Source organism: Neurospora crassa, linkage group V (genome assembly GCF_000182925.2).
Source record: "Neurospora crassa OR74A linkage group V, whole genome shotgun sequence".
Classification (NCBI taxonomy): domain Eukaryota; kingdom Fungi; phylum Ascomycota; class Sordariomycetes; order Sordariales; family Sordariaceae; genus Neurospora; species Neurospora crassa.
In genome coordinates this window covers 571,703-584,196 of record NC_026505.1, presented here as the reverse complement: position 1 = coordinate 584,196, position 12,494 = coordinate 571,703, and the positions used below count along the sequence as shown (strand labels likewise).

The window sequence follows — 12,494 nt, the reverse complement described above, 5'->3', positions numbered from 1 at the left end:
TATTTATAAGTATTTTAAAATCTTAATTTATAGTAATACTATAAAGACCTTTTTTGTTTAATTCCCGCTATTTTATTATATATTTATAATTAATTTCGAAGATTTTAAATATAGTTTTAAATATAAGGGTGTATATATTTGGCGAATTAGTATTAGTTAGAATATAGATAAAGGGGAAAGTTATTGTAATTAAGGATTTATTAGAGATAGATTTAGGATAATTCGGTAATTTATATCGTTTTAGCTATTTTAAGTAGAAGCTTTAAATGACTTTTCTATTCTGTGTATTAGAAAGATGTTTATAATTTATATCTAATTTAAAGGATTTAATAAGACCTTTACGAAAGAATTCTATTTACTCTTTAAAGAAATAGATAATTATAAAATTAGTTCTATTATTAAGGATTTTTTGAATATACTATTTAATAAAAAAACTTAGCGATTTACTTTTAATAAGACTCTAGTATATAAATTTATACGAGTATTTAGATTTTAGTATTTTAATTGATATTTGTATATTATAGTTTTAAGGCTCGAAGTTCTTAATAATTAAGTAAGAGTGCGATACTTTTTAATTACTAACCGAACCCTATTAATATTATTAAAATTTGTATATATTTAGTTAATAGTATTTATATTATATTCGCTAAGGAATTGAATAAAATATAGGTTGCGGGTTAAGGTCGTTAAATTATAAATTAATTAATAATTAATCTTTAATATATTATTAATATTAGGAATTTATTTACTCTAGGTTATATTAAGGTCTCCTACTTTCTATAAAACCCTTATTAAATTATTAATAATACGTTAAGGAGTTTTATTAGGAGGTGGTAGTAGGTATATATATTAATTATAGGAGGTTATAATAATATATAGGATAGTTTTAGTATTGGTTAGGACGTAAGTATTAATAATAATATTGTAGCTTCGAATTTGGATAGTACTATATCCTTATAGGTATTTAATTTCTAATTTATTATTAATAAATCTTTAATAAGTCTTTAAAATAAGGAGGAAAGATCTACTTACTATATCTGGCCTTTCTTACTAATATAGAGTATATTTTAATATACGCTTTAATATATAATAGTTTGAATATAGAGTCCTTTAAATAACCTTTAATTATTAATTTAATATTTAATTAGAATCGATTAAGGTTATTAAGAAGGTTAGTGAAAAAATGTGTCCTTTCCCCCGGCTTTGAATTTTAATACTTTAGCCAATAGCGAATATAGTTAATAATTATTTTAATAGAAATAAATTAGGAATATAGATAATACTAATTATAAAGGGTATATTTTAAATAGGAAATACCCTGCTTATATACTAAACAAACTTGTAAGATAGCTTCGATTCCTTATAGCCCTATATTTCCTAATACGTTTTGGCCGCTTATACCTAATTAATTATAAAAATTATATTAGTAAATAATAATTACTATTAATTAGGTTATAGTAATATAATTAAAGCCGGGAATAAATTATAAATGAATTTGTACTTAATAGTTCGCTTAATTAAGGGGACTTTATCCTATTAAAGGTGGATCTAAGATAAAAGGTTTATAACTTCTTTATCGATTATAAGTATAGACCCTTGTTTATACGCCTATTAAACTCTATAGTTTAGATATTTATAGTGTTTGATGCTAGTATATTTATATATAGTACGATAATAGATAGCGTTATTTAGATAGTTAGAGGAAGTTTCCTTCGTAGGTATTTTCCTTGTAATATAATATTAGATTTAGGATATAAGAGAGTAATTAAATATTAACCTTATTTAAATTACTATTTTATTTTAAAATACTACCGTTATATACCTCGCTTTACGGAGCCTTAATTTAATCTTCGGTTAAACTATTAATATCTATAACGTATATTACGCTAAGAGTAGAAAATTCGGGGTATTCTAAAATAGTAATTATATAGTATATTATTTCGATAAAGATAGAGTATTAATTAATATTATTAAATAAAATGAGCGTTAGGCCTATAGTTTCAACCTTTATATAATTAATATTATAGGATTGATTATTAATTAATGTAGGATATATTTGGGATATATTAATAAAGATTTATTGGGAGGTTATTAAGTATTATAATATTAAGAGGGGTTATATCCTTTAAGTCCTTTAATTTATTAAATTCGGCTATTATACTAATAATTTACTATAATTCGAATATAGTAGATAGTTTATTAAATACTTTATTATTCTATTTGGTTAAACCGAGCCTAGTAATAATAATTAAGGTATTAGTATTAGAAATAGGGCTAGCGCTTATTTTGCGTCGAGTGCGATGAATTAAAGATTAATTAAGGATGGATTACGTAAGTATTGTTGCGAACTATTGCGGAAGGTTTATGGAAGAGTGAGTTCGGGTTGATATTGTTCGGACTTAGTCTCAGTTCTTAATGACCCACACCTCCAAAACCCACCCCACCCCACCCTTTTTGCGGTAGCAGGTCTGAGCGGGTTTTGGGTTTTTTAGCCGTCGGCTGCAAAAGAATAACTAAGCATTAATATATATAATAAATCCAGCAAAATTAATACAAGTAGGTAAAAATGATATTTATATAGAGCTTTCCATTCTTAATCTAATAGTAGTCTTAATTTTCTTATACGACCAATATTCGTTGAGATGCAAGGCTTTGAAATTTAAAGCTTTTACCCCCTCGAGGCTGTATTACCTTAACGGGTGGTCCGAGCTTTATAAAAATAATACCATTAGAACCGCCTCATCAAGGCCATCCTCCTCATATTAATATCTTATTGAACACATTAATATTAAAGTTAGAAATAAAAGAAATTTAAAAGTAAAAAAATAAAATACTACCCCCTTGAGGCTATATTACCTCAACGGGTGGTTCGTGCATTATAAAAATGGTACCGTTAGAATCGTCTCGACGAGGCCATCCTCGGTATATAATTTTTACTACTATAAAATCAATTTTAACCCTTAAAATAAGGAGTGTCCAAAACCTTAAAAGCGACTGCAGCCGACGGAGGCTTACCTTTAAGGTTGCATTACTATAATGGGTGGTCCGAGCTTTAAAAAAATTATATATTTAGAAAGAGCTCAAAAAGACCATCCTCCGGATATTTTACTCTTCATTCTACTATTTTTTATTATTTTATTATAAAGTAATATATAAAAGTAAAATCTGGAATTTATATAGGAGATTCTGCAGCCGACGGCGTTTTGGCGCAAAACTGTAATAGACCTCCTCTCACAAAAGTTCGAGGAGAGGAGACCCACATAATTGTGGGGCGGGTCCGCTGAAGCTTGTCGTCGGAGGTCAATGTGATAGAGACTAGTTCGGACTTGTGCGTTTCTTATTCGTAGGCAAGTTTCGTTTGTTGGGATTAAAAGCGCCGGTTATTTTTCTATAGGGAAAGTTAAAAGGTATGTATGCGACGTGTTAAAGGGGTGATGGTTAGTTGAGAGATTTTCTATAGTGTGGGGTCGGTCTTGGCGTATTTATTTGGGTTAGGAAGCTTTGGGTATGGGGTCGGGTTATGTGAGTACTCAACCAGACCAGACCCTGTCGAGCCAGTTAAAGAAAGGCGAATTCCTAATAGAGCCGCCCAATCAGAAATCGGCAGGAATCCAGACTCTCACCGTCTCACTCCCCCCTTGAAGGTTGCTGGTGCCGAGTCTCGCCTTGCCCGTTCTCCAGACTCCTCTCCCTGTAGGGCCACTGACTGTCAAGCATTCCCATCGCTACAAGGAAACAGGGGTCCCATTTCGGTGCCTAAAAACTTGCTCCCCTGTCTTGTTAGATTCTCCACAACGGCTCCCACGCTTGCTCGTACTAACCGAGCCGGATAAATCGACTGTGTGCCCAGATAAATCGGCGGTGTGGGGCTATACAAACTGACCACCAGGCCAAGCCAAGAAGCCAAGACTCTAGGGCTTGGCATCAACTTTGCACGCTTCTGCCATATCTTCCAGTTACCAAAAGTCATCTCGACTAGGGGCAATAACAACGATTCTGTTATTGGTATTGGAGCTTTCTTTGCTTCATTTGGAATAACGGAGTTTACAGCCTATCTCCTATCTTTAGCCTCGCCTTTATCTCTATCCAGCTTCTGCATCGAATGCTTTCTTTCCGCCCTATCTCCCGCTTACTCCCTCTAGCTCTCTATCTTAGGATTGCAGCCGCCATCTTCTTCTTGAGAGGTAACTTAGGGGAGGCATTGTATTGTCAGAAGGATCACAGCGAACGCTGGTACTGTGTTGAGTCGCTGGGATTTCATTACACTTCATTGGTCAGATAGGCTCCACACCGCCGAAATATCTGGGCACACAGTCGATTTATCTGGCTCGGTACTAACGTAGTATGGTAGGTACCCTTCACGACAAGCTTGGCCTCTCTCGTGTTTACCGACCGAACGGCAGGAAGACCCGGACTTTTCTTCTCCAGAACATGTTCCTCTGCCGTTATGCGACTTGTCAACGTCCTCGCTTTATACCCTACCTACCAGCGTCTTGAACACTCGCGTCTGGGCTCTGACGTATTCTTTCCCCGTTTCTTACAGATCCCTATACCCAGTGGCGCAATGGCTCAGATTTAGACATCTTGTTTGTGGCTTTCATCAACGACAAGTCTGACCTTGGCAGGTTGGGTGTCCAACAAGCACCATCACGGTCCAGGAGCCCGGAAGAACTGAGGATTGGCAGCGTGGAGGACCGAGAGGCATCGAGGATCACATCACGAACCGATAGCAACGAACACGCATCTCGCAGGAACAACACGATAGTTTTCCTGCGCCGCTACTTCCCTCTTGCAAACTTCAAGCTGGACGAGCCATAAAGACCATTGAAACCGGCACTCAGTCTCGAAGGACCCACTAACCCGGTCACCTTATCGGCTCGTCTTGATGCTCGGGATGCTCAACTCAAAACCTTGAGCCAAAAACACCAGACAGCTGCGCCGCCCAGCCCATCCAAAGCCAACGGCTTAATGCCGCGGGATGCCCCCCTGCGGCACCCGCCGCCCGTCTATGTCTTCGACCAACCAACCAACCCTGTCATCGAGTCCTGGCTAGACGCCCTTCCTCCCTTAGCCAAGGAGCCCTGCCGCCGGGACATCCAACAATGGCGCCGCGCGCGAGGCGTCGGATTATCAGTCCATAGGACCTGGTTCATCTTCTCCATTATCATTCGAGCCATCTCGACGGCTGTTGCGATCATTGCATGGAGTCTGAACATGGCGGTATTTGTTGAAAGTCGGCCGTACTGGGGTGGAGTGCCGGGAAGGATGATTGCTGTGCTTGTGGTGGTAGGTTTTCCTCGTTCCCTCGTTCCCTCGTTCGCTCGAGTCACCAGAGGGGACCTTGGGAGAGGACTTTTATGCTAACTGATGTCTTGCAAAAGGCACCCGTTATCATCACTTGGAACACCGCGGAGTTCATCGCAATTTGTGTTCGCAAATCGAGCGGGATACCAGCCGTGTATCATGTCGGGGCTGATGGGATTTTGTTTGTGGGCGTCGCGATAACCACGGGAATTGTACTGGTCGATTTGATCATTGGAACAGCGACATTTGGGTCGGCGTATGATGAGCCGTTGGCAAAGGGCATCGTGGAGGTTGCGATGCTGCTTTTACTGATGTGAGTCCACGCTACCTGAGCCTCCAGCCTTCACGGGGTTTGCCTGCGAAACAACTAACCGTACGTAACAGGCTCCTCCACTCCTTCCTCTTCTTCAACTACTTCTGCCACAAGCTGGACAGACGCGACTCAAGACCACGCGTAAAGAGGACGGGCCTACCGACAGGAGACCAGGAAGCTGCGGTTGAGGGGGGACAGCCTACAACACAATTGGAGCCGCCGTTTCGCTACAAGCCTTACGAATATTACGCCAAGCAGGAAATGGAGATCGCAAGTGTCGGACAACGGCCAAACGAAGGATTTGTGGTCGACAAGGGTATAGAGGATATGGAACCGACTGTCGCAGGGAGTACGACACCAGCAGCGGGACAGTCAGAGGGCCAGAGATGGTATAAGATACCGGTACTACGGTCGATGTTTCCACGGCAAAAGCCCGAAACATACCTCTACGTATAAGGCGAGATATTCACTATGTATCCAAAGATGAGGAGGAAGGACAAGAGTTGGATCTATATCACAATGATGCCTTTAATGACAGATGACGTTCGGAGCAATGAAAGAAGGCAGCAACGACAGAGGCAAGGCTTGGAGGAGACGCCCAAAGAATGACCGCATACAGCATGGCCCGATGTTTAACTCGTAGCTGAGGGTGTCACACCAGTCTGTCCTTGTTGGATATTGGATAGCAAAGAGGGATTGCTCAACCACTCTAGTAATGATGACAAAAGAAGTCTAGACAATATATCGTTACACGGTGCAGGTCTTCCCGCGGTTCATACGTCAACTCTGCTTATACCGGTTGCAAGGCACGTTGTATCCCACGAATGCCCCAGACCAACCTTCTTGCTTCTTCCTCCTCTCCCTTTGAAAGCTTCACCTTCGAACTTTGAAGACTAACAGTTTACAGTAAACATTTAGCACTGCTATAACCATGATCAAGTGTACAGACAGAGGTGTACGGCGGTGACAACAGACATAGGTATCTTTCCTCCTTGTTCTTTGCTTACAGATTTGCTTTCACAGTATAACAGAGTACACGAAATGGGAAAGCGATGGAAACCACAGCTTAGACCACCTTCGCTGACAATGCCCAGGTTTGGTTTTAAGTGTACTACTTCCGTTAGCTCGGACTCCATTTCTTTACGGAGACAGGGTACCTCTAGATCCGGAGCGGATGGAACTAATGGTACCTAGGTAGGGAATCAAGGGACTTGACGACTTGACGACTTTGTTGACGGCTGGGTGAACAAATAAAGTTAACTTAGGAAGCCCTGTGATCGGAATAGAGTTGAGGACCTGGCGTTGGGATGGAAGGGGGTCCCATGCTGGAGCGGCTAGGTGACGTTGAAAAAAGAGACGGGAGTTGACCGACTTGACCTGAAGTGGACCTTTCGATTGGGATCAAGGGTCGGTCGCTTAAGTACTAGGTAGGTTCAGGTTCAGGATGAGGATGAGGATCAGGTTCAGGATCAGGTTCAGGATCAGGATCAGGTTATTTCAGGTTCTAGCCCAAGATCTAGTCCAGGCTCAAGTCCCGGGCAGCTTCCAGAACAGATCGTTAAGGGGGTAGGTACAACTACAACGCTGGCCAGATACAAGTGTAAATTACCTCTAGACAGGGTATTTGGGGTATGGGCGAGGTGGTTCTCCCGACTGGAGGCCGGCAGTGGGCATCTCAAACGGCCTTTTAATATGCCACCGAGTTTGAGAAAGATAGGACTGTCAGGGCAGGATGGAATCGAATGAAATCGGTACCTACCTACGTTAAGACATGCGTCAAGATGAATGTAATAGATGTTGTCACTCATTCAAGCGCTGAAAGGGCCTCCAAACGGCTGTGTCATCATCCACGCATTTCATCCATGGCCTTGGAGGAATGTAACGAATTGACGGTCTTGTAGCAAAGCTGATATCTATTAGTCCAACATACTCCTGCTTCCAAATCCAAGATGCATGTTGCTCGTCTAAGCCCGTAAAGCAGCTCTATATGCCATCCAACAGCCGAACGCCGTTCTTGTATGCTTCCCTTTCCACTTGACAATGCCATACTCCAATATGCCGGGCATCTACCCCTCCACAACCTCCTCAATCCAAACCCTGACCTTCTCAGCAACCTGCTCACTATGATTAATACAAAAAGCATGCGGAATCCTATCCTCATCAATCACAATCTTGGTCCCTCCCTCTTTCCCCGTATGCCCGTCCTTTTGTCTTCGTTCAATGAACTCATCCCGATACCGATCCGCCACCCAATGATCGTTTTGTCCAAAGTAGAGGAAGAACTTGAGCTTTTTTGCTTCTTCCTGTCCCTGTCCCTTTTTTTGCCGTTTTTGCTCATGTTCATGCTCCTCCTGACGTATCTGAGCATCAGCAACCCGCTGCCAATCCTCCTCTACCGCTTCAATTTCTTTGGCGACTACTTCTTCTTGTTTGTCCCCATTACAACTCTCGTGCTGCTCAGAGGCACCTCTAGTCGAGGAAATCGGAGAAGACCACCACCCCCACCTCCCCTCCCCATCTCTAATCACCCCCATCTCGTCCTTCCCCAGATGAATCGCCTGCCAGATCCCATCTCTGCTTTGCAAGAATCGCGTGGTGACCTCGCTTCCGTGCTCTGACATGCCTAGTACGTTTCGCGTGATCCACCGCAGCGCAAACCGCGGCACGAGATCGACAACGGACTTGGCTAGCACGTGCGCGTACTGATTGAGGAAGGAGATGGACCGGATACGACTGAGGTGTAAGCCGGAAGGGGAGAGGTGCATTTGGTGGATGGTGGGGAAGAGGAGGAGGGCGGTTGTTATTGGCGGTCTGACAGATGGGGGAGAAGAAGAGGAAGACTGGAGGGAGCGATGTAAGATTTCAAGAGACAAAAAGCTGCCGACGGAGTGGCCGGCCAGAATGATTTCGTCGAATGGTCCTTTTTGCTGGTTTAGGGAGACGAGAGAGTCGTAAAGGTGAGAAATCTGTTCTTCCAGAACGAAGGGTTCCGTGTCTGGGGACCCTGGTACATAAGGCGCGTGATCGGAGTCGGAGAAGCCAATGAGGTTTTGCCCGTAGATGTGGAAGGTGATAGGTTGTTGGTGTCCTGGAGAGCTGGAGGCGGCGGACTTGGATTCGAGTTCGTTGAGGAGGGTGCGCAGGTGCGTGAAGAAGGGGGCGTAGTAGTCGATTAGACCGGGGTTGCCGGAGATGAAGAAGAGGAGGTAGCGCTTTGGTTTTGTTGTGCTGTTGCTGTTTTTGCTGGTATTTGTGGCGTTGGGTGATGGGTATTCGAGAAAAGGAATGGGACCTGTTGGGTGGCGCGTTGTGGTTGGCGCTGGCGGTGGTTGAAGTTCCGCGGAGGAAGATGACGACATTTTGCGAGATTGGGTGACTGTAATCGACGATTTCGTTGTTGTAGGAGCGACAGTGAATGGCGGAACAGAAACCCCAGAGACTTGAAAGATGTTGGAAGCCTTGCGTCGAAAATGAAGTCGAATGAGACGCCTGAGCATGGCCGTGATGTGCTCGTGGACTCGAGATCGGGACGGGACGACGTTGATAGCGGGCCCGAATTGCACTGAACGGAGCCAATCATTGTAATCAGCAGAACAAGCGGACCCTAACGCCAAGAACACAACTTCCGGGAAATCCCACAATCGACCCTAACCCTTCCCCTTTTTGATATCAAATGGCCCCGAATGCCACACGTCCTCAGAGTCGGTATTCCGCTCATCCTCGTGCCCACATCCGACTGCAAGACCTAGATCTTGAATCGAATTGGTCGAATGTTTCCACAACGGGCCAGCCCACGCTGTAAAATCAGTATAAGCACTACCCCTACGGCCTCTTCATCAGGATCTTCAACCGCTCCCAACTGCCGTTGTAGGGCTTGTCCAACGTCCACCCCGAACCACACCCCTTCTTCCCCGAACCACGCCCCTTATTCAAAGAGTGGCAAGAGAAGGTGTCTCTCGAGTACCACATCTAGAACTTCCATGAGATTTCTCACATCGATGCCTTCAATGTTTACTCCTCCAAAGGGAAAACCAACGAGCATGCGGGCGAGCCAAACCAATACCAACGCCCACGAGATGACCATCAGGATAGTTACAAGCTTCGATAAGATGTTGATTATTTCGTCCATTGTATTTCATTTGCGGGGGAAAAGGCGTCCTGGTGTGTGTGTGTGTGTGTGTGTGTGTGTGTGTGTGTGTGTGTGTGTGTGTGTGTGCGTGCGTGTAGAAAGAATTGAATGTGAAGAAGATTGGGAGGATCTTGCGAAAGGTCGTTTTGGGCAAAGAGATGGAACATGGACGTCTTTTCAAGACTGTTAGAAAAGAAGGAGGAGAAGACAAAGGAATTAAAGACTGAAGCTAGGTCTTATATTTCCTGGTCCTGGTACAGGCTTTCAATGCCTTGGCCTAAATGCATTCGTCTACGCCCGTACATGAGTGCAGGTTCAATTTTTGAATAAAATATGCACGCCCGCCCATATTCGAAGTTTTCTGCAGCCTGCATACCTCTGTATATATCAAAAAATACCGGCAGATTTGGGTACCGTACCTAACTTAGATCAATGCACCGTTAGGAGTTTGCTGATGCAGCTGCCGGGGGTGGAACTCGAGCACCTTGAGGGCCAAAAGTCGCCGGGCTTGTGGGCTCTGGCATTTCAAAGATCTGGATTCCCAAAGCAGCTCACTGTAACGAACACCTCAACCTTCATCGTGAATCAACATGCATCCTTAACACTGGGCACGAGTGGAAACTTTTATTGCGGCCTCGAGGCAGCCGAACGTGATCAAAACATCGAAGGAAGTGGAAGGCATCAAACACCGTTGGTTCCGAAATTACCTCTACCTCTACCAAGACTGGACTATTTACAAGAAGTGACCGCTGGAAACCATCGAATCCTCCAGTTCCAGACCCGAAGAGAAAGACGAAGACGAAGAAGAAGAAGAAGACGAAGAGAAAGAAGACGGAAAAGAAGACGGAAAAGAAGACGGAAAAGAAGACGAAGGAGACGAACAGACCGTTTACGACATCCAGCTCCAACGTTCCTATCATGAGGCCAATGATAGCCTTCTCGCCCTCACGAATCTTGCCAACAGCAACATCAACAAATCGTCAAGCCGGACATGTCTCAAGAGTTGTTCGGTTTCGGAACACTCTTGTTGCCGACGATACAGATGGGTACGTTGTCGGTTTCTGCTTAGCCCTATCCGATAGAGTCGCAAAGTCGGATCAGCATCGGTCCAGTACCGGGCGGTGATCTGAGGAGAAACTGGGGAAAAAGTGACTGACCTTCCCAACGGCGATGTGTTGTGTTGCTGCCATGAGAGGCAGCGAGGTTGAGTAAACCCCTGAAACCCTCGTCACGAATGACTTTTCTAAAGCAGTCGATCGAGTTGTCGAGATGCTTGCTAGGCTGTGCGCCTGGAGGAGGGGCTGGTGGAGGTCGTCGCAATGGAAGAGGTGAGGGGGTAGCGGCGGGGCCACAGACGAGCAAAAAGAGTCTGCTACCGGGCGAAGCACATTTCCGGTTCTGCATCCTGCTGTTAATGTTGGCGCTGTGCTAGAAAGACAACACACGGAAGTCAGATATGTTGATGGTCATGGAGGTACTTACAAACGTCGCTGTTCGTCTAAAGGCAGCGAATGAGGTAAAGACTTGGCCCTTGGATGTCCAAGCCATGAGCAACAGAGAGAGCGGAGCGGCAAAGAATCGTGAATTGAGAAAGGAGAAGACCCCCGTGACGCAAGGGAGCCTTGGAGAAGAAGATGACGTGTGTCAGTGTGGGCGTGTATCGCTGAGAGAGAAGTGATTTGCTTGACGGTTGCCAGGCAGATGTGAACTGATTCTGAGAGAGAAAGAAGAGTGCGCGTTGGGCGAGGATGAGAGAAGATATCAGAGAGAGGCGGGGACCGTGGGGCTTTTATCTGCGTGGGAAATGAGGGGCGGATGGAAGTCAGGACAGTGTACATCCAATGCCGGGCTGTCTTCCAGGCTGGTAAGAACGTTGGTGGAACGAGAGACGCATGAGCAAAACTCCAGGCACCACCCTTCCACTTCCAGTCAGTTCCATGTTACGTCACAGAGCAGGACGGAAAGCAAGATACCTCTGCTAGGTACCTCTACGGCGGAAAGCAAATACGATGGAATTGCTGGAGGGCATTTTGGAAGTGGAAGGCAAGTGGAACATGAAATTACCAGATTACGGCGAAAGACACATGAGATGGAGGCAAGTCACGGCGAAAGTGCAAGTACACCGGAAACCAGAGCACGGAGGAAGCCAAAATGGTGTTCATTACTCGAACCAGGCGCCTCTTGTCCACCTGTTGTAGTCTAGGCCCCCTCCTCCACCCCCACTGCTGCTCTTGCTGTTGTTGCTGTTGCTGCTGGTGGTGTTGTTGGTGATGGTGCTGCTGCTGCTGCTGCTGCTGCTGCTGCTGCTGCTGCTGCTGCTGCTGCTGCTGCTGCTGCTGCTGTTGTTGTTGTTGTTGTTGTTGTTGTTGTTGTTGTTGTTGTTGTTGTTGTTGTTGTTGTTGTTGTTGTTGTTGTTGTTGCTGTTGTTGTTGCAGCTGCTGCTGCCGGTGGTGGTGGCGGCGGCGGCGGCGCCAACCCTCGCGCCGTTGGTCTTTTCGGTCATTGTGCTGGCAAAAAGACAAGTTAGGATGGGAGGAAATGGCGACGGTGGATATTCAGGCAGTGGATGGACTCACAGTTCTTGGGGGCACCGGGGGACTGGGGGCCTCGGGAGGAGAGTTGGAGGCGATGTGTGATGGGTGAAGCTGGAGATCTGGTGTTAGCAAAGAAGGAAGGCAACGACAACGTGGATGAACCATGTTGCTTGCACTCACACTTCTTGAGAAAGAGTGGCTCTGGGGTTGCAGA

The 12,494-nt window shown here is 44.7% G+C and overlaps 3 protein-coding genes across 3 annotated transcripts; 1 reads left to right on the top strand and 2 right to left on the bottom strand.

Annotated features, from left to right (window-relative positions):
- Positions 1-4,402: 4,402 nt before the first annotated feature.
- Positions 4,403-6,374, top strand: NCU09839 (hypothetical protein). Its single transcript, XM_952844.3, has 3 exons — positions 4,403-5,286; positions 5,382-5,617; positions 5,689-6,374. Exons 1-3 carry the CDS (start codon positions 4,969-4,971, stop codon positions 6,071-6,073), a joined length of 939 nt encoding a protein of 312 aa, XP_957937.2. The 5' UTR covers positions 4,403-4,968; the 3' UTR covers positions 6,074-6,374.
- Positions 6,375-7,507: 1,133 nt separating this feature from the next.
- Positions 7,508-9,148, bottom strand: NCU09838 (hypothetical protein). The gene has a single exon (XM_952843.2). The coding sequence runs from the start codon at positions 9,112-9,114 to the stop codon at positions 7,684-7,686; it is 1,431 nt and encodes a 476-aa protein (XP_957936.2). The 5' UTR covers positions 9,115-9,148; the 3' UTR covers positions 7,508-7,683.
- A 1,594-nt stretch (positions 9,149-10,742) lies between these two features.
- Positions 10,743-12,445, bottom strand: NCU09837 (hypothetical protein; the record flags this gene model as incomplete). The annotated part of the gene is made up of 6 exons (XM_952842.1): positions 10,743-10,807; positions 10,904-11,174; positions 11,229-11,367; positions 11,811-12,253; positions 12,323-12,391; positions 12,443-12,445. The coding sequence occupies 6 exons, from the start codon at positions 12,443-12,445 to the stop codon at positions 10,743-10,745; spliced, it is 990 nt and encodes a 329-aa protein (XP_957935.1).
- Between the last annotated feature and the right edge of the window lie 49 nt (positions 12,446-12,494).